General features: G+C 34.6%; 3 protein-coding genes across 3 annotated transcripts in view; 2 read left to right on the top strand and 1 right to left on the bottom strand.

The window, feature by feature from the left end:
* The window catches only part of Hmt4-20 (Histone methyltransferase 4-20), a 67379-nt gene extending 55750 nt beyond the window's left edge, over positions 1–11629 (bottom strand). Inside the window, 2 exon segments of the mRNA XM_067287460.1 lie at positions 9032–9163; positions 11263–11629. The gene's annotated coding sequence lies outside the window, so the exon portion shown is untranslated.
* Positions 3359–4159, top strand: LOC136989298 (uncharacterized). Its single transcript, XM_067287418.1, has one exon. The coding sequence runs from the start codon at positions 3359–3361 to the stop codon at positions 4157–4159; it is 801 nt and encodes a 266-aa protein (XP_067143519.1).
* An 8353-nt stretch (positions 11630–19982) lies between the features above and the next one.
* On the top strand, positions 19983–21633 carry LOC136989278 (THAP domain-containing protein 1-like). Its single transcript, XM_067287396.1, has 4 exons — positions 19983–20210; positions 20296–20461; positions 20594–20766; positions 20925–21633. The coding sequence occupies exons 1-4, from the start codon at positions 20058–20060 to the stop codon at positions 21165–21167; spliced, it is 735 nt and encodes a 244-aa protein (XP_067143497.1). The 5' UTR covers positions 19983–20057; the 3' UTR covers positions 21168–21633.
* Positions 21634–22495: the final 862 nt, after the last annotated feature.

Consider the following 22495-nt stretch of genomic DNA (forward strand, 5'->3'; position numbering starts at 1 on the left):
AATAAGAACTATGTCTAAAACAAGAGAAATAGCTTTCTCTAATCTTAAAAAGGGACAGAAAAAATTATTGATATATCAAATTCCAAATACCCAGCAGCTAATGTTGGTAATGCAGTAAGAATTTTGTACCAGATGTAGGTCAAGCCTGCAAGGATGGAAAAAATATTTTAGGTGATGTTGTGGTTGAAGATAAAAACTTACAAACTGGGTACCAGCATGACATATCAAACCTATTATATTCCAGAAATCAATTTACTGTTTGTAAAGAAAATTTCATTTGTGTTGAAGATGTACTGAGTGTAGAAATTTCGCATAGAGAATATGCAAGAATATTATCAATTTCTGCAGACCAAGGTCATAGTCAATGTTTCTGCAAAATTGGTTGCAAATGCTGCAAAGAAAACAATTATGTAATGCCAAATGACATCAAGTCTTAATTGCTTGAATAAATAAACTAAAGAAATATTTAATTTTTTTATACTTTATACCAAAAATGACATTCCAAAAGTTTCCTTTAAGATGATTTTTTATAGCTGTATAGATTTGTTAATAAGACTTTTTGTTAACATTAGTTATATTTATCAGGCTGCATGGCCATTTTAGTCATTATTTATAATGCCCTATTAATCACTTGGCCCCTAACATATACATAGTTGATCAGCACATTGCAACAAATGCATGCAATAAATGAAAATATGACAAAAATTTGACTCAAATATATATTTTTTCAAATGTTACTGTATATTTTACTGTATCTTATGTAACAATAACATCTGACATTTAGAACTATTTATTGTAATGATCTACGCAGCATCTCTTGCTCCACTAACTGTTTTAACCACTGTATTATCTTTTATAAACTTGAATCATAGACATTTATATTTTTAACAGAGATTATTAGTATACTAGTTATGAATACTTTTGTGACTGCAGTGAAGTACAAATTTTAAAATATTTTCTATTTAATAAATTGTTATTTTTTTATAATTTCTAATTGTAAAAGTATATAACGGTTTTTTTGATATTTTAAAAAATATTCCAGGGGTCTGTTCCATAAAACTTATCTGCCTAATATTATGAGTTATACTGAGTATTAGATATTAGTATTATGTTGTGTTCCAAAAACTATTAGCTAATAATATTAAATAATAATGTAGCATTAAAAAAATATTAGTTTATGAAACAAGTTCATAAAAATACTCATGAAACAAAGTTTGTGAACAAATAAATATAACTAATAAATTTTGGACTATGTTATTGGTTTATGACTAATAGTATTAGTAAAATTATTTATTAGTCATTTGAAAAATGGAAAACTCAAATGACAATGAAATTAGTTTTATGCAAGGGGCAAAAATTTTTAAGCCTAGAATTTCATATTCTTACATGACGAAAAAACACATGAATTTAATGAGAGGCTCAGATTAACATTTGAAAAGTTCAGCTTAGAACTAAACCAATATCTTGTTTACTCTACCAAAAAAGTCATCCACGAACACCACAGCAATAAGTAATAGTAACACTTTAATGATAGCCACATTGGTTTGGGATAAGAATGCAGGTTCACTGTCCTGCAGATATGCATGGGTTTCAAAATAGTATCAGATTATTCATAAGGTTGTCTTAGCCATCAACCACTCTCACCCTTGTGAAACAGTTTGTTGGCCAAATGATGTTGGTCAAGTTATTTATGACATTCATGAAATTGTAGATATGCCATTAGTTAGTGGGTAAGTTGATAAAACCCTCATTAAAATTGATGTCCTAAATGAACATGAAGCTGCTTTTGTTGACTGATGTGGAAACCATTTATTAAATATTATGTTTATATTTGGTCCATCATTGAAATATTATGTATATGCAAACTGGCTAGGTAGCATTAGTAATGCAAGTGTGTTGAAAAACAGTACATTTGGTTTAGGAATAACTGATAATGATACTATTTCTTTATATTACTATGAATATATTATGCATGACTAAAAATATTAGTGAAATAATTTATGAATCAATTTGAAGCAATTATTAAAACAGAATTAATTCATCATATTATTTTATGAAACTATTATTACTATTTAATAGTACAGTAGAGCATCAATTATCCGACCCCCGATCAACCGTCACATCGGTTAACCGATCGCATTCTAGTTGGCAAATTCAAATGTCCGCTAGTGATGTGGCACTACAATATTTGGCTGTCTTGGGTACTTTAATATTATTTTTGTTAAATTTTTGCATGTTTTAGTTGGGAAACACTGGCTCGACCATGAAAGGGAGGCCAGTATTTAAATCAGACTTAATTTTCTATTTTTTCTTTGTTTTTGTATTTATTTTGTGCAAAATAAAGAAATAATTTAACGATGATTATTTAAAAAAAAAAAAAATTGTTAGGCTTAATAGCGATGAAAATTCAACGCAAAGTAGGTTAATAGCAATATACTAATATGCTTATTACATAGGATATACTAATATACTAATACACTATACTAATAATGTATTTTTTCATACTTTTCGGTTATCCGTTTTTTCAGTTATCTGACCAACCTCAGTCCCCAATTGAGTCAGATAATAGATGCTCTACTGTATTAGTAACTTTTATAAAACAGGCTCAACATTTTGATAGAGTGCTTATAAAATAATTATAGAAGTATTTGTACAAATAAAACTAACTGTATCTTCATATTATGATTTTTTTAACTATAACTATTTAAAAAGTATAAATTTGGTAAAAATTATGAGTTGCTTATTTTAATGATATTGTGGCGATAGCTTTGGTTGTAATTCAAAAGGCCGCCACCAGGTGGAACACTGAACCCAACAAACTGGCAGCCCGATCTTCGACTTCTCTCGGCTTGTGACTTTACTTTGGGTGTGGACCTCGCCGTGTATACGCGTGTTTTCCATTCTATGTCCGATTGTACTGTACAATCGCGCCATAAATCGTACATGTAATAAATTTAAGTTTTTGTATGTAGTCTTGCTTTGTATTTCGTAAGTAATTAAGTACATGCAGTGCTACAAACTGGTGACCCGAACGTGATATATGATTTATGGTGCCCACTATCCGAAGAAGGACTCTACCGTACGACATGAAAACTCAATCCATTCGCATCGAACATAAACGTCGGACATTCATCTTTTTTGGAACTGTGTAATCGTTCACCTAGACCTTCAAAAAGTGTAACCACGGATATTTTTCGTCGACGGTCGACGGTTCAACGAAAAGGTATTACCATCCTTCTTTGTTCTTGCGCCAAATGCCTTTACGCGCCATCTTTCTTTGTCCTCTCGCCACGTGCTGAACTGCGCACACAGCATTTACGGATAACCACCTTCACACTGCTACAACTACGCTAAAATCATGGCTGAGGCAGAAAATAATGACGATCACCGTCATATAGCACGCGTCGCGATCAGACCTCCACCTTTTTGGAAGAGCAACCCCAGCTTATGGTTCGCACAGTTAGAAGCGCAATTTTCCATTTCCAACATAACCGCCGACGACACGAAATTTAAACACGTCGTTGCGGCGGTAGAGCCGGAAATCTTAAATTCGGTGCATGATCTAATCCTCAACCCGCCCGAGCAGAATAAATTCGCCACTCTAAAAGCTCGCCTTATCGACATCTACGCTGAGAGCGAGTCCTCAAAAATCAGAACGCTTCTTCAAGGGTTAGAACTGGGAGATCAACGTCCATCCTTCCTCTTAACACGGATGCGCGACTTGGCCGGTAACCATTTCAGTGAAGATCTCTTGAAATCTCTCTGGCTGTCGAGGTTACCTCACAATATTCAGGCCATTTTAGCTGCATCAAACGAGAAACTCCAACAATTAGCCGCCATGGCCGACAAAATAATGGAATTAGTCTCCCCCGCACACATCCAAACTGTAGAACATGACTCTGTCGCCATTTCCACCCTGGAGAACCAAGTTGCGGAATTAGCCAAACAGGTCAAGAACCTCTCCATGTCCATCAACAACCCGCGCCGCTCCTTTAGACGCTCCGAATACCCTTCTAACAACACGAGGCACCGCAGCAAATCACGTCATAGTCAACGGCAAAGCACCTCTGAAAACGGCATGTGTTACTATCACGCTACCTTTGGGGCGCAGGCAAAAAAATGCAAAGCCCCTTGCTCCTTTCTACCGGCGGAAAACTGACTGGGCGGGCACTTACGGCCAGAAGTCGCAACCGCCACATCGACCGAATCACCATGGCCGACCCTACTACGAAATATAAATTCCTAATAGATACAGGCGCCGACATCTCAGTGATTCCAAAAAGTCCCAACACATATTTAAGCAAACCCGAGAAGCTAGTCCTCTTTGCTGCAAACGGGACACCTATTCCAACTTATGGCACAAAGCTATTAACACTAAATTTTAATTTAAAGCGGAGTTTCTCATGGCCATTTGTAATCGCTGACGTGACCCAACCCATCATAGGAATCGATTTTTTAACTAAATTCAACCTACTGGTGGACGTCAAAAACAATCGACTAATCGATGGAGTCACGCAACTTGAGTCTCCTGGCTGCCGACAGAACCGTCCCACAACTGTCACTAACATCACCGCCGTGACTAATGACTCTCCCCACCACCGCATTTTGGCCGAGTTCACTACTATTACAAATCCGTCGATAACTCCCAAAACCAAAAAAACGCCAACCACTTTCCATCACATCGAGACCAAAGGACCACCTGTCTTCTCGAAACCCAGACGGTTACCATCAGACACACTCCGAGCAGCACGTGAAGAATTCCAATTCTTAATGTCTCAAGGCATCATCAGGCCATCCAAAAGCCCCTGGGCCAGCCCATTACACATGGTTAAAAAGGCAAATGGCCAGTGGCGACCATGCGGTGACTACCGCCGTCTCAATGCTATAACCGTTCCCGATCGCTACCCTGTTCCTCATATACAGGACTGTACTCAACTCCTTGAAGGCAAAATCATTTTTTCCACACTGGATCTAACCAGTGCCTATCATCAAATACCAGTCTTCCCCGAGGACATTCCAAAAACCGCCATAACAACCCCGTTCGGCTTGTTCGAATACGTCTATATGCTTTTCGGCCTACGAAACGCTGGCCAAATCTTCCAGCGATACATCCACCAGGTCCTACTTGGCCTCGACTTCTGCATCCCCTATTTCGACGATATATTGGTCGCGTCCAAGGACGCAGATGAACACAAGGACCATCTCCGCCAAACGTTCCTCCGCTTGCAAGAACACGGCCTAAAATTAAACCCATCCAAGTGCATCCTCGGAAAATCTGCAGTTCCATTTCTCGGCTGCATGATCACATCGTCAGGAGTAAAGCCTTTGCCATCAAAAACCAAGGCCATCAACGATTTTCCTCAACCTAAAACTGTCGCTGAGCTTCGTCGCTTCCTAGCCATGCTCAACTTTTATAGACGTTTTTTGCCAAATGCAGCTCAAACTCAAGCCCCACTACTCGAATTTCTCAAGGATTCCAAGAAAAATGATAAACGCATCATCTGCTGGAACGAATCTGCTCTAAACTCCTTCAGTCAATGTAAAGCAGATCTCACAAATGCAACGACTCTTGCATACTATTCGTCACACGACAATCTCTCTCTAATGGTAGATGCATCTAATGTCGCCATCGGCGCTGTACTCCAAACACACACTGCTGAAGGAACTCGTCCACTAGCCTTTTTTTCGCGGAAGTTAACGCCTACCGAAATAAAATACAGCACCTACGACAGGGAGCTGCTAGCTATATACTCCACGATCAAACACTTCCACCATACCATCGAAGGTCGAAACTTCGTCATCTTTACGGACCATCGTCCTCTCACCTTTGCGTTTTGCCAAAAACCAGAAACTTGCTCCCCACGTCAGCTGCGACATCTCGATTACATTGCGCAGTTCAGCACCAACATCAGGCACTTCACTGGCGCGAACAACATTGTGGCAGACACCCTTTCTCGGATCAACGAGATTCGACTTCCCGTGACAGACTTTACCGCCATAGCGGAAGCTCAAGCAAACGACGATGAACTAACTGCACTCCTCACGGACGATAAAACATCACTCACACTACAGCCACTTTGAATCAGCCCATCACTACAACTATATTGTGACGTAAAGGACAGCAAGGTTCGCCCATATATACCTCTCCAATTTCGCCGTCAAATCTTCTCTTCCATGCACAATTTGGCCCATCCAGGAATTCGTGCCACGAGACGTCTAGTCCAAGATCGTTTTGTGTGGCCTTCGATGCAGAAGGACGTCGCCAGCTGGACCCGTTCCTGCGTAAACTGCCAACGGTCCAAAGTGAATCGGCACACCAACAGTCCTCTTCAGAGATTCGACCTTCCATCCAATCGGTTTTCACATGTGCATCTTGACCTCGTCGGACCACTTCCACCTTCAGATGGATATACCTACCTACTCACCTGCGTAGATAGATTCACGAGGTGGCCGGAAGCTATTCCCCTCCACGACATCTCTGCTGAAACAGTCGCTCGCACCTTCGTCTCTCACTGGATCTCCAGATTCGGCGTTCCCTCCATCATCACCACCGATCAAGGCCGACAATTTCAATCTCATCTGTTTGCTTCACTGACAACTATGTTGGGTATCCAACACATACGCACAACACCATACCACCCATCAGCAAATGGTTTAGTTGAACGATTCCATCGTTCCCTAAAACAGGCTCTCAGATGCCACCAACAACACTGGACAGAATCTCTTCCAATCGTCCTCCTCGGCCTCCGATCAGCGTTAAAAGACGACATCAATGGTACTTGTGCTGAGATGGTGTACGGCACAACCCTTCGTCTCCCGGCAGAGTTCTTTCATCCTTCGCGGGAACCGTCAGCAGATCCATCATCCTTCCTCCATCGCCTACGGTCCACAATGCAGTCGCTTACGCCGACTCCAACATCTGCACATGTGAAACCTTCACACTTCGTTCATCCAGCACTCGACACCTGCTCCCACGTTTTTGTGCGGAGAGAAGGTCATAGAACTTCCCTGACCTCCCCTTACGACGGCCCCTTCCCAGTTACCACGCGGACACCTAAGCATTTCACGATTCTAGTCAACGGAGAAACGACAACAGTTAACATCGACCGACTGAAGCCAGCATTTTTAGACAGCGAGAACGTCAGTACATCGCCAAACTCGTGCAGGACAACACGTCCAGACTCCCCAGAGCGACCAACGATAAACGCTCCGAATGACTCTGCGCCTACCAACACGACGACGACAACACGATCTGGAAGACGAGTCAGATTCAACCCCCGATACCTTTAACTTTGTACCTACGGTACTGGGGGGGGAGTACTGTAGCGATAGCTTTGGTTGTAATTCAAAAGGCCGCCACCAGGTGGAACACTGAACCCAACAAACTGGCAGCCCGATCTTCGACTTCTCTCGGCTTGTGACTTTACTTTGGGTGTGGACCTCACCGTGTATACGCGTGTTTTCCATTCTATGTCCGATTGTACTGTACAATCGCGCCATAAATCGTATATGTAATAAATTTAAGTTTTTTGTATGTAGTCTTGCTTTGTATTTCGTAAGTAATTAAGTACATGCAGTGCTACAGATATCATCAAAACAAAATAAAACAAAAATAAATCAAAAAATAAAATTGAATTATTTACTCTTTATTCAAATGAATAAGAAAATTTCTTTGAAAATTGTAATATCAATATTACTACCTTTTGCTATTACCAATTCTGTACAGAAAAATGGATATTTATATGTTCATAATTAAAACCTGTTGGCCTATGTGTATTTTCTTTATATTAATTCTTTTAAAATATGTATATAATATGTATTTAAATTCATGTTGATTTATATTAAATTTTACAAAATTAAATTATGAAAAGCCATTTAATTATTTTTAAAAACTTTTTGGAAAACAAAACATATTTCTTTTATAAATTAAATAAAAGAATTAAAAAGCTTAATTGATAAAGATCTTAATTTTTTATAACAATATCATTTTGAATAATCATTAAAACCTACTAAAAATGTTATCATTTTTTACAGTAAACATACTATTTTTCACTAACAAGCAAATAACATTTCTTACTAATCCTTATTAATCCTTTCTTAAATTTTACTGCTGGATTTTCTAGTTTGTGAGTAATTTTAATATTATATTACATCAAGTTCTCAGTTGTTATTACAAGAATTTCTTCCAACTTTTTTCTTTTTGTTGTTTCAATTAAGATAAGCCTATAAGTTAAATGATCAGTTTCTTTTCCTAGTATGATACTAACCTAAAAGAAATAGCTAGGCCTAATCACATAAAGATATTAAAGTAATTCTTACTATCCTTATTAACTCTTGGCATGTATAGTTATAATAGTAGTTGAGATTTTTATAGTCATTAAGTTTATTAGTTATTAGTTATTTCAATTAATTTTATTAAAAGTTTATTAAAATCATAAATCACTACTAAATATGAAGAGTGAAGACCTCACTCTAAACTTCTTAACTGTTAATTTATGTTTGGCCTATAATAAGAATAAGGACTTCTGAGAAATCTAGTACTTTAATCCATTAAATGCATGACTATTTCAACTAATACACAGAAAATCTAGATAGATATCTTATTATCTTGATATCACACTAAAGTATAGTCTTATTCTATAATAAAGTGGACAATCAAATAAAGACAACTGTACTTGTCTAACTACCTTATTACAAGAAGAAAAAGATATTTTGAATAAATGGGTAAAGTTAACTGAAACAGCTTAAACATCAGTGAATTTGCAATAAAATAATATTTCTTTTTTCAAATTTCCAATATATATTTCTTCTTTTTTAAATTAACTATTTATAAGAAAGTAATAACAATTGTGGAAATTATAAAATAAAATTTATTAAGGCCATACAAAATAATATGACTTCAGTTGTTTCATTTCAAAAGTAACTATTACATTATACAATTGTTTCATGCAACAAGCTTAGATTTACAAACAAAATTAATAAATTCCATGCACAGTGAAAAATAAAATATAAAATCAAAAACCATACTCACTTCGATTTTCACTTATTTCATTCTAAACCGATCATCATAGATAATTTACTTTCAAAGACTAATTCTGAAGTCTGTACTTTATTGCAGCCCTCATGCTTCTCTTATCATTTTTTTGTTGCTTCTTAATACATTCTAATGGTGTAAAATTTCATTATTTTATTGTTTTAATAGGTAACAGAACTTATTACTCTAATTTATTCTTAAAAATAAAAATTTTGACTGATTATGCATTGAGTGGGAACCAAAACAAATTTATAGTATTATTTTTAATATAAATGATTTCAGATTAATACATCAAATGATAAATAAGTGATAAAAATTTTTATCATAAAATATTATAGATCTATAACATTAACAATTATAGTATATTTATAATTTATAGATGTAATTGACTTTTAACAATAAGCATTTCATCAAATCTTTATGTTTAAATCATAAAGTACTTACAAATAATCAATTACAAATTATGGCATTAGATGATGCTATAATAAGCCTTGTAATATTCAAATAATAAATTAAACGCATATTTGTTTAAAACATTTAGGCCTAACTAATGAATTATTTTTGAATGTTTTGAATAGCTTATTTTTTATTTCAGAAAGTAAAAAATTAAAATATTGTCAAATTTTTCATATTTGGAACACACTTTATACAGTAAAATGCCTATCTAGACCATTAAATTGATTATTATTCAAAAATTAATTTTCTCCTTTATAAAATAATCAATATTTGACACAATTTATACCTTCAAGATACAAAATATCGATGTAAATTCGAACTATAACAATATACGGTTTACAAGTAGTTAGGCCTAACTTCAGCCTTCACAACGTATTCGGAAGACAAATCTGCTTACAAACTAGTTTTTAAATGTTAAAGTAACAATAAATACGATTTTTTTTTCGTATAAAATATCTTAAATTACTACTTATTTAATTCTAAAGATCTCAATATTCAATCCTAATTAATTATTTTCTAATTTAGGAAAAATGTATAGATTATCGTCCATTCAAAAATTAATAAAATTAGGGTTCCGACTTAATAATTTTCAAGTATAAAAACTTTTCTAAACCAGTATTTAATTGCTTTTGTAATATAATTATTTTATAAATTATATTTCTAGGGCTTCAGATCTTTATTGAGATTTTAAATATGAATATTTAGCTTGTGAAATAATAAAATTATTTTGTTTATGTGTAAATATGTATTACATAAGAAGATATTTAAATAAACAAACACGAAGTTTTTATTTTTATGAAAACTGATGAATTTTATTTACAATTTCAAAGAAATTACAGATCTTTAATTAAAATATATTACCCTGTGTAGAGCATATATATTTATTATACTTTTTGGATAATGGAAACTATTATTTGTTATGAGAATTTGCTTTATATTTGTTGTTAAAATAACAAATATAAAGCAAGCCAATTCCATGTTTACTTAAAATATAAATAATATTTCTTTTGATCTTTATTTGCTTGAAATATGAAATTTTAACACACTTAATGCATTCAAATTCTAAACATTGTGAAGAATTTGATTAAATTTTATCCCTAAATTATTTGAAGATGAAAACAAATGATAATATGATTCACTGAATATCAACAGATAAGCCTACTATTCAATAATGTTTAATAATTGCTAAGAATTGAGAATTTTAAAATATAAAACTTTAAAATAGTATTTTGTAATGGGCATGTATTGTATGTAGGTAAAGTATTTAGATATATATCTGTTTATTTTACTTAAAACTTTACAAACTTGAATCAGATTTAATTACCAAACAACTGTTGTGAAATGTGTTAATTATTTTAATAATTTAATCAATTATCAATTGTTTAATAATTAAATGATGCAAAAAATAGAAATAATTCTTATTAACAAACAACTGTAGATGACACAAAAATCATATAATATTTAATTTTTGAGTGTATTTATTTGTTAAACGAGTAAAATAAATGCATTTAAATTGGCACAACTTCATTATCTCCAACGTTTTCATGTGGATTTAAATGCCCAACTGCAATTACTGTCAAATTACCAAAGACGAAAATCCAGTGTTTATACAACACGAGATTCGCTTCCAATTGTTAATACACGTGTCTATGTATTGTTTTAATGTGTGTATTTAAGAGAATAAATGGGGAATTGTATTTTTTAAAACTATTCTTTAGTCAGGTAAAGGGACTTTGACCGATAGTGACCGTCAAGTGTATAGATCAACTTACTTTTTCCACAGAAAATCCACAATGGTTTGATGTCGCTCTTTAATCCTTATATAGAAATGTTTAATAAATTCCTATTTTACGTTGATATTTTATTAAATGAACAGAAATATTAGATTGTAGAGATGTCATGTTGCAGAGTGCACTATATTCTATACGTTCTACTCATAAAAATGGCTGATGACTTTTCAACTTCTCTAGCTACTTTCATACATTTGATTAGACGCTTCATCTAAAGATGCATAAAATTAGAACTGGTTCAAATTGATATCAATTATTATATATATAACTTCGTTTCCATATATAATTTGCAATTTAATGTTGGTAAGAAAGTTTAAAGAAGAATTGGATCTATATTTCTAATGCGGAAGAATACATTTGTATTACAGTACATCAATGGAAACGGATAAAGATGATTGTTACACGATTCAATATTTTTCTATGTAAAATATTTATTTTAAAAAATTCATAAATTTCACTTTATTTCTTTCATTTTAATTTTTTTTACATTTATCTTTCGTTAAATCTATTGTTATTTTTTTATTTTTCTATTTAATATATTTTAAGTTGTTATTTTCGCGATGAAATACCTTTACGTCATTTAAACAATTCCTAACGAATTTACAAAAATTCGGGAAATAATCTTAGAAATAATAAGAATGAAATGAAAAATTGCAAAAGTTTTTATAAAAATCTCTGATGCTTTTAAAATAATTTAAATATTTTTGAATATAATCGGTTAATGTTTTCGAACGTCGTAGGAATTTTGAATTTTATTTAAAGACACCTTAGCTCATACGATTTTTATTTTGGTTTCTATAAATAATGCTGCAAAAAAAAAAAAACGATTAAATTGAATAGTAAAAAAATTTGAACGTGAAATTATATAAATTTTTTAAAATGGTTTTGTAAATAATTTATAGATTGAGTTTTTCATTAATTAAAGTTTTAAGATTTTTTCAAAATTTAATTTATAAAATAATCTTGCCAATCCGTTGCTAGTAAAGAGGTTTTAATACAGCCGGAAAGCCAATAACATAGTCCGTTTCATTTGAAACGGGCTACATCATTGGTTTGTTTATCCAGTTGTATTAAAGCCGCTTTACCTGTGGTCGCCTGTTGGTTACGGGTTCGAATTCCACTTTAGCAATATCATCACAACAAAAATTGTAACATTATCATAACAACGTTATCATTTATACAATTTTCAAAATTAATTTATTTCTGTTCTGTTTACTGCAAACGAAATTTTAAAATAATTTTAACGTTCTCGATTTATATAGCTCACTTAGCGTTTCTGTTATTTTAGATTATTTATTTTGAGTTTAAATGTATAAAATAAAAATTTTTATATTATTTTGATTTTACAAAATTGATACAAACCAATTTTGAAATCTTCATGTCGTAGTGAAATTGAAAAATCCTTGCAACTTTGCAATACGAAATTTGAAATGAATAGATGGATGTTGATCGGCCCACCAGTGGCCAAGCGGTCTTCGTTCCCTGAACACTGGGAGTCGGTCGTGGGTTCGCACCTCGCTCGGACGGGCTGGCCACGTGGAGTTTTTCGGGTTTTCTCCAAGTTTGTAACGCTTAAATAGGGGCCAGTTTCCCTTAAATGACCTCCCGGAAGGCACCCCCTCTAGGCAGATCGCCGAAGTATTGCGTTGCCATAACTAAACAAACAAGTTTGATTTGTTCTCTTGAAGAAACGTTCTATTTTGTGGAAATAGTTTTGTAAAAATTACAGAAAAGAGTGATACAAACATCTGTGATACCATATGAAAATAATGTAATACTCACAAGATTTGATTTATTTATTTATTAACTCTTTCCGTCCACTTGGCACTAAGAGGATCTCTTTTTCCATATTTATCACGGGCTTGGCCAGGCCCATAATGGGATCGGATGACGAGGGACGTGGCCAAACGCATCAGAGACCTATCATCCATGAAAAATTCCAGAGATGTTCCTAATTTGCACCTGTAATAATAATTACTTTATTATAGAAAAAGTTACAATTTTCTATTTTGACTTTCCAAGACATCCAACGTGCTTCACACAATGACTGACTCTTCGCCATCTTCAAAAGTAAGTGTCATACTCTTAGAATCTCGACCACTACACGGGCTTCAGAACAGGAAAGCTGCATATGCAATGACCCATCCACTTTTTCCCCTGCTAAAAATAAAAAAAGCTTAAAATGTAAATCAGAAACACAAGCGTAAGCAATTTACAAGATATTTATTTCGTTATTCTATGTGCAAAAAAAATATAAGGGTTGTTTCAGAGCTTAATAAATAGATATACAGTACTGTATTTAATATAATATCAGTTTTTAAGTCAGCGCTGACGTCCACTAAAAATTTATTCCGCAGACCTTAACCTCACAATTAAGATCGAGGGATGGGAAACGTCAGGATGTGGAACCAACATAGCGGAAAATCAAGAGGAGGGGATATCATTAATTCTGTCATTAATTTCGAATGTCGATTCAGAATCACACGACAATGAAGATTCGACAAGTTTATCAGAAGATGAAAATGAACTTGTTGAGTTTTTTGGACAAGTATCGGAGACAAATTTATTTTCGTTTAGTTTATACCTGCGAAATCAATATTTTCACAGCATTTGCTGGCCATCGACCATGCCGTCCTGTCTCATCTGAAATTTGGGACGATTTGACTTTTAGTTCTTGGTCTCTTTGTCGCCGCGGAAATAAAATGCTGATGTTCGGATACAACATTTTGTATCCGAACATCAGCATGTTTTCGCGGCACAAAGCGACCAAGAACAAGTTTTTTGTCTCTAAATTTATAAAATCACGGCCACTTTCGCCACAACGATACAATATGTTCACCATTTTGTAATTCAAGAGAACCGCTGTAATCGCTTTGTCACCGTGGTTACTTTGGTAAGTACTGATGAACAACTGGTGACGTCCTGACCGTAATTTTAAAGCGGTTGGTGATCAGGTTACATTTTCTAAATGCTCTGGTAATTACTAATAGTTATAGGTAACACCAGTTAGAATTTCCAAACGCGCCCTAAAAGACCAAAATGGAGTTTTCTGAGTTTTCTTCACGTTAGTAACATCTAAATAGGAGTGAATTTCCCATAGAAAGTCCTCCTGGGAGACGAGATCCTCCTCGGCAGATCGCCCACTAATCGCGTTGCCATATACAGCTAAACCTAAAACCTAATACTATGCAGATAGACGCGAATCACCCTCAAATCAATACTATAACTTTTGTGTATAATTCCAAATTTTAAATGAGTTCATTGTATTTTTATCGAATAAAACCGTAAATTTCGATGGGTTTCTGCTAGTTCTTTTTTTTATTAATTTAATTTATTGTTAAAATTTTAAATCAAAGAAAGGTAAATTCTCTTTCTTGCGCTCTCTTCTCCTACTTTTTATATAAATTTATGCGGATATTTAATGAATCGGTGTTCTTAAAGATGAAAAATGCTAGAAACATACAAATCTGAGAAAAAATTTAAAGTATTTTCGAACTATTTTGCAGACGATACTAGTTATACAGTAGAAAATTAAGTCTATTTGAAGCAACGGTATAACGTCACGATTTTATCCTTTTCCATGGGTTTTTTGTTTATCCAGAAATTATAATGGCTTGGCAGAATCGCCATTACAGTAGAAACTGTAATCGTGCATGGCGGTAGGAACATAGCAGAGGCGAAACGTGGCTAGAAAGTTAAAGCAGATCGGAACATAGCATTGTGAGTTTTAGCAACCCAAATATTCGTCGGCTGGATTTGTAAGCGGCACATTTTTATCCGTTTTGAGCATTTTCTCAAATATTAAACTGAAAAAATCATTAACTGTTTTTAAATTTCATTCAAATTTATTAAGGATTTATCCGTAATGCTCGCTTGTATAGCATTTGGCTGCACAAATCAATCGAAAAATATTATTCCCGGGAATTAATTTTCATAAGTGAGAAATTTTTTTTTAAAATATAAGCACTTTGTTTAAAAACGTTATTATTATCTTTGAAAATTTTCTTTCTTGTAATTTAATATAAGACATTTTGAATCAAATTTACACGATTTAATAATTGTGGACAAATATTACGAATTTAGAAAATCGTATTGTGTACAACACAAGTTAAATGTTCTAATGTCGTGTTTAATTAATGACAAAATGATTCTTTTAACTAATTATATAAAACGTTTAAAATATTTAATTAAATTCGTAAAGTTAAGTATAGACGTATTTATTCCTCGAGAACTTCGACAAACATGCAAAAAACCAATGCTTTCTCGTGGACAGGAATGTTTTGGGTAACTATATCCCAGAAATCATAGCGTTGGTGGGGTTCAAGGTTACTAACACGCGGCAGGGTGGAACGCTTCATCACAGATTAATTTGTGGCTTCATCTCCTCTCTATTCCTACTTTAATGCAATCGTGACATTTCGGAACGTGATTGTGAAAGATTGTCGGAAAGTCTGTAGGAAATACAAGGAGTGGTCAATCGAAATTTTGGGTGATCAAGAGGAAGTACTATGCGTTGTCGACCGAGATTTCGGAGAATTGAAACTGAGATTTAATTTAGTCGCTAATCAATATTCTGGATAGTCTCTAATCTAAATTTTGGAAAATAGTCATGGCCGGGGTTACGATCGCAGGCAGAAGGCAAATTTCTTCTAGTCGGATCTAGTTACCCTCCCAGTTTTGTTGGGAAGTAATATGTACAGTTCCAATGATATTTTGGTAATTGTTTTGTCCTGAAAGCAAACAGTCTTTTAAGATGTTGCAAATGTTCATTACAATCGAAATCTTCGTCGTTGCTTTTACTTATATTTATGAAATCCACGAATCCGCCCATCAGTTGTAATAGACGGATTCTCTATTTCAGCAGTCATAGAGTGAGTCGCCAACACTCGGATATTGCAATTCGTGATCTCCATTATCACTAGGAGCATTATGATCTCAGTAACATGTTTCAAGCAGATTACTCCACTTACGGCCGGATGGCCGAGCGGCAATTACAGACACAATAGGTTTAGCTTAGTTCTTACCTTTCCCCCTTTATGATCTTTGTCTTTTCCTCCGAGACGACTACCGTTTAGTTGAGATCGCGGATACTCCATATCCTGCCGAGGAGGAAGTCATAGGGGTTTCTTCGTTAGAAGGTTGAAAGTGGATCTATTCCACTTTTTTAACATTGTGAAAAATTTTATTCTGTAAAAAAAAAAAACAAAAATGATGTTAATGTCTCCGTTTATTTGTATACGCCAACGTGACACGTCGGCAATCTGCCGAGAATGGTGCCTCCCGGGAGGACTTTCTATGCAAACTGGCCCCTATTTGGGTATTAAAAACGCGAAGAAAGCCCGGAAAACTCCACGTGGCCAGCCTGTTGGCCGGGCCGGATGGCCGAGCGGTCAAGGTTAACATCCTGCCGCCCTGGGGGACCCGGGATCGAATCCGGACGGGTCGAAAAATCCCCAGGAATTTTTCGGGGGTGGTCCGTCCGGATATGTCGGTCCCCGTCCCTCACCACCCGGCCGAACCCATAATGGGCTTGCTATAAGAGGCCCTCTTAGTGCCCACTGAGCGGAAAGAGTTAAAAAAAAAAAGAAAAAGCCTGTTGGCCAGACCCGAACCCATGACCAGTGTGAAGTCGCCGAATTGGGGATATTCAAATGTCAGGATTTATCGTATGTGGGGTGAATAAAAGTAAGGCAAATAGCTGCTGTAACAAATAAATCCGTTTATTTATGCTAATCTTACATACTATAAGGCAATTTCGCAACTGTTGATTGCTGATCCGTAGAGTCATTGGCTCCGGGGCAGTCCAATTAGTGGTTACTAGGTGGATCCCAAGTCCGGAACAAAGTGGATAACGGGAACAGTCTCTGGCAAGAGGGTGATGATTTGGAATGAAGTCAGTAGGATGGTTAATGGAGTCCTGGCAGTTAATTTTAGGAGGCAGAAGAAAGTCTCCACAGTTGATTTCACAGTCAGAGGCTGGGAAAAGTCTGCACAGTAAACTTCACAAGGGGAGGCAGGGAGAAGTTTGCCTTTGACCTTGAGATCCAGGTGTTTAAAAGGTTCGCTTTCCCGGATCTCTAGCTTTTGAGTATAACGCATTTCTGACGAATTTTCCCATTTAGCAAATCGCTCCGCTACCCAACACGTTGAAAATATTCGCTTTTCACGTTTTGTAGACGTTTATTCGCTTAGTGAAATTGGCGAAAACCAATTTCACTAAGCAAATAAAAAAATCGCTTTCCAATTTCGTTTTCATTGTTCTCTGTAAATGTAGAGCTAATCTTCAGAATGACGTTTCATACTTTCACGTGACTAGAGTTTCGACAGAAGAAGACACTGATATTACATAATGTACAGTACCACTATGTGACAAGTCCATCAAAAAAAAAAAACAAACAAACAAAACCTGGTCAATTTTTTTAAAGTACAGTACATGACTTAATTTTACACTGTTTTACTTTCCTTTCATGTGTTGTTCAAATGTATTATATCAGACACGGGCAAATGCGACTCCGAGAGCCACATGCGACTCTTTTTGAGTTACATGCGGCTCTTGCTGAAAGTGTTAATTTCTGGTTTTTTATTATTATTTTTACAATTTTATTTTTATAATTTTGTGAAAATATGTTTATTTAAAAAATTCAATATTTGTTTTATATTATATTTATATTATATAATAAAATCGCGCGCCTTACCATACTATCCGCCACGACAGTACAGAACTGCGGCTCCCATGCATTTTGCAAAACCTACATTTCGGCTCCCACTGAACTCTTGCTTGCCCACCACTGTATTATACAGTACGTTTAGTAAATTGAAACGTTTTTGTTAAGAATTACACGTACAGATTCCGTTGTACTGTACAGTGTTAATTTGTGTCCCTCTGTACCTTTGTAACGTCTACACTCACTCTGAAATAAATTCGAAAGTCGTTCAATTTACGTTTTTCTCACTTCAGTGGTGCGTTATAAAACTTCATGGGGTTCAGGCAAATTTTAATTAGGAGACCCATGTATATTAACTTCCGACATTATTCTTTCGAGGGAATTTTTTTGGAAATATTTTCTTATAAAACATTGGTCACCCTACTGGTGATGGCCCCGGGCAATTTCCCTTTCGGCCCATAGGATAATGTGCCACTGTCTTACTTATAAGATATTTTTCTTAATTTTCATAAAAAAAAAAAAAAAACGTATAAACGTAGTTCGACTGTATATTTATTACAAATTATGACGACAAAAAGAGAGTAATATAAAAATATACAAAAGTAATGAAATCAAAGAATAGTTTTACATTTAATAAATCCAGAGAAAAATAAATTACCATGGTCCCACAGATTGCTAGAAGGTGTAATTAGATGGCAGGATGGCCGCACGGTTAAGATGGTAGCCCACTGCTCTGAGAGAGGTTGAATCGAATTCAGACAGGGCCGAAAATCCACAGGGTCGTCAGGATATGTCGGGCTTCACCAACCGACCGCTCTTAGTGGGCTGGCAGAACCCATAATGAGCTGTCGAAGCAAGGTCTATAGAAGGTCGAGACACGCGTATTGGAGCCGCCATTTTGGGACTGTTTGATTCGCATGTTTAAAACAAACTTGTACGAGCAGTCAGTTTTATACGACATTAATTTAACTAATTTATGCAAAATTAGTTTAATTAATGTCGTATAAAACTGACTGCTCGTACAAGTTTGTTTTAAACATGCGAATCAAACAGTCCCAAAATGGCGGCTCCAATACGCGTGTCTCGACCTTGGTCGAAGAAGACCCTCATAGCGCCCAGAGGGAGGAAACAGTTTTCAAAAGAGGTCGTAATTGTTGTTCGATTTTGATCCTTTTTGGTATATATCATCAGAAAGTGTTTACTTGTCACATTTGATTGTAACTGATCACGAATGAAGGGTTGCATATATTAAAAAACTAGAAAACGCTCGGATCGTTAGTTTTGGTCGACTGATCATCAGGCTTGTTTCCAAGACTCAAGTCATTTTCTAGAAAAACCTTTTGATTTATTTTAACAACAAACGATTAGACAAATCATAGAATTAACGACTATTTTTAAATTCAGGATTACTGACTTTACGTTCCACTACTTTAAGATTAGACATAATTGGTTTACTATCGACAGATATGGCCATGTTACACTCCGTTGCATTGTTCATAGAAAATATTTCACAAATGAATTCTAAACTCTATTTTCCCCTTTTATTTTCCAAAGCTACAAACCGATCGCTGGTGTTTAAATACCAGAAACCATTTACTTATAAAATCGCTTTTCAAGCTTTCAATTTTTCTACAAAATCACCTCTAAAATACGTTTCTCGCATGAATTTCTTAAAAAATGTATCATTTCGAATTTCCTACATTCGATCAATTCATATTTGTTCGCCATCTAGTGACGATTTGTGGCATTTCTATTAATATTTAAAAATTAGTAAACAGTTTCGAATTCGGGTTAAAAAACACATCACACAAATTTACTCTATCCACAAAGACTAATGTTACCGTTGTGTGGTTTGTTCCCGTTCATTAAATCATACTTAAATAATAGAAAGATGTTGATCAAACGACATACCATTTACTTACCTTCCATCATAACAGATGGCGTTTTAAAACGTTTGTTGAACCATCGTCTGTAAACACAAGGACGATACCGCGATGCATCGCGCAGTCGCCATATTGAGTCTTTCGAGGTGTAACGTGATTCTTGAGCGAATCTGGTTATTTGTTTCTTTCGATCTCAATTGGATTTCTTGTTATATATATTACTGTAAAAATGGTTTGCTGTTCAGCGGTGAATTGTAACAATTCGACAGACAAAGGTGTAAGATTGTTTCGTTTTCCCGCTGATAAATCCAGGAGAGCTAAATGGTATCAATATTGCAGAAGAAATAAATGGAAACCAACAGCGAATTCCAGGCTATGTGAGGTTAGCGGATAGAATAACGTCGAAAATATAAATTTACGAAGTGTTTAAAATAACTTTTGTAATGTAATGTAACTAAATCTTTTAGATACATTTTGAAGAGTCACAATTCGAACTTAAAAGAGCGGATGGAAGAAAATTATTGAAATGGAATGCAGTTCCTACTCTTTTTGATTCAAATCCCTCATCCCATCTGCAGTTAAGAAGAAAAGCACCAAGAGAAAAAGAACCACCTCCAAATGAGTGCAGCTTTGGTAAGATAGTTTTATAGCTCTTACAAAACTATCAATAGTAGAACTGAATGTACAAACACATACATTCAGTTCTACTATTGATCAATTGTAAAATTGTCTAGTTTTGCTTGAATGATTAAATTTAATTTACAGCTTCGTCATCTGTGGATTGTGATGAAGCTGAAGAATCCGTAACTGTAGATACAAATGATGGTCATAACGAAAAAATTGTAGATACAAATGGTGGTCATAATGAAAAAACTGTAAATACAAACGATAATCGTAATGAAAAACTTTCTGCAGAAAATAAAAAGTTGAAAAGAGAGGTAATAATAATGTTATTACATCAACTTTGTCATGATGTGCATGGAGAATAAATAAGTTAGGCTTTTTTTTCATCATGATATTTTGTGAAATTGCAAAGGAAATGCCAAAAATAACTAGGTTTTGATAATGTTTAAATTATTTTATATGTACTTTTCAGATAAGAAGACTAATGGAGAAGCAAGAGGCAATGGAGAGAAACCTTAACAGATTTTTGAAGCCTGACCAACTGCAGTATCTGCAGAGAATCACCAAGAGTAATCCCTATCCGTGGACTATCGAAACCGTCAGGCATGCGTTACAATTAAAATGTGTTGTGGGTAAGAGAGGTTATGAATACCTCAGACAAAATGAGTATCCTTTGCCGTCATTGAGGACAATTAGGAGAAGAATTGAATCTTGAAGATTTGCTTCTGTATTCAATATGATATAATTGAATGGATGGGTATAAAATTGCATTCTGCAGATTTCACTAGTAAACTGTGTGTCCTTTCATTGAATGAAATGCAGATCAGACTTCATCTTGAATATGACAAGGGTTGAAGAGATATGTTGGATTAATGAGAGAAGGATTCAAAAATAATTTGGTGAAAGTAATCTTGCCACTCGTGCTCTGGTTTTTGTTGTGTGGTGACTAACCCTTCACTGGAAGCAGGTGGGGGCCTATGCACTTATGGGAAATTCAAGATCCACATTTTCTGTGGTGTTTTGTGAAGAGTTTGCATGATTATGGCCTTGTTGTAAAGTGTGCTTCAAGTAATATCGGTTTCAACACCAGTATGTGGGGTGCCGTTGGTGTGCATTCAAGACGCAATTGGATGAACTGTAAAATTTCACATCCTAGTATGCAAAGTAAAAACATATATTTTTTTCACAGATGTTCCTCACTTACTAAAAACATTAGAAACTGTGTACTGTCACAAGATATTCCTCTGTAAGATTAAACTAAGAGAAAATGGGGTACTTTCAAACACAGTTTCTCTGAACTATGTAGAGTATGTGAATGATCAACAAGAAAAAGGAGGATCAGTGATAGTTCCCTCCCTATCAGTGACACTAGTAAACCCAAATTCCTTTGAGAAAATGCAAGTTCCAGTGGCTAAAAGTTTATTTAATCATAACATTTCTTCTGCCTTAAAATTTTGTGTGCATCATCTGGAATTATTCCCAGAGATGCATTAAACAAGCTGATTTATAGATCAAATCAACCAGTGGTATGACATTATGTTGGTACAAAATGCATTTGCTCTGTAAAAGTCAACCAGAGAAAATAGATCATTTGAAGTACAAGTTACATTGGATATAAGTTTCAATGGAAAAAATCTATAAAAAGTCAATACAAACAGGAGTGCAATCTGTTTTAAATTATATTTTTAGTTATTTGGTAAATTTTAAATTTGTGAGTAAAATTCCATTAACAATAATGTTTGTCTTAAATATAATGATAACATTACTGTTCATGGAACACTAATGATGAATTTGTTTCTCTGTAAAATCTAGCCATGTACTATAATGTCTAAAATCTTTAATGAAAAAGATGAATAACTATATCTGGTAAATAGAATATATTTTTGTACTTTAATCTATTAATTTTCACTAAAGAAATTTCAGGTTTTGAATTTTTAAATAAAATCTATCTTTGTACTGCAATGGTTATCATTCAGTTTTTCAGTTTAAAAATAGAATGAAGTATGTTTATAAGTTTTAACCAAAGAAGTATGAGTTTTTCAA

The sequence above is a fragment of the Centruroides vittatus genome, unplaced genomic scaffold, assembly GCF_030686945.1.
Source record: "Centruroides vittatus isolate TY-2023 unplaced genomic scaffold, ASM3068694v2 scaffold_464, whole genome shotgun sequence".
NCBI classification, from domain to species: domain Eukaryota; kingdom Metazoa; phylum Arthropoda; class Arachnida; order Scorpiones; family Buthidae; genus Centruroides; species Centruroides vittatus.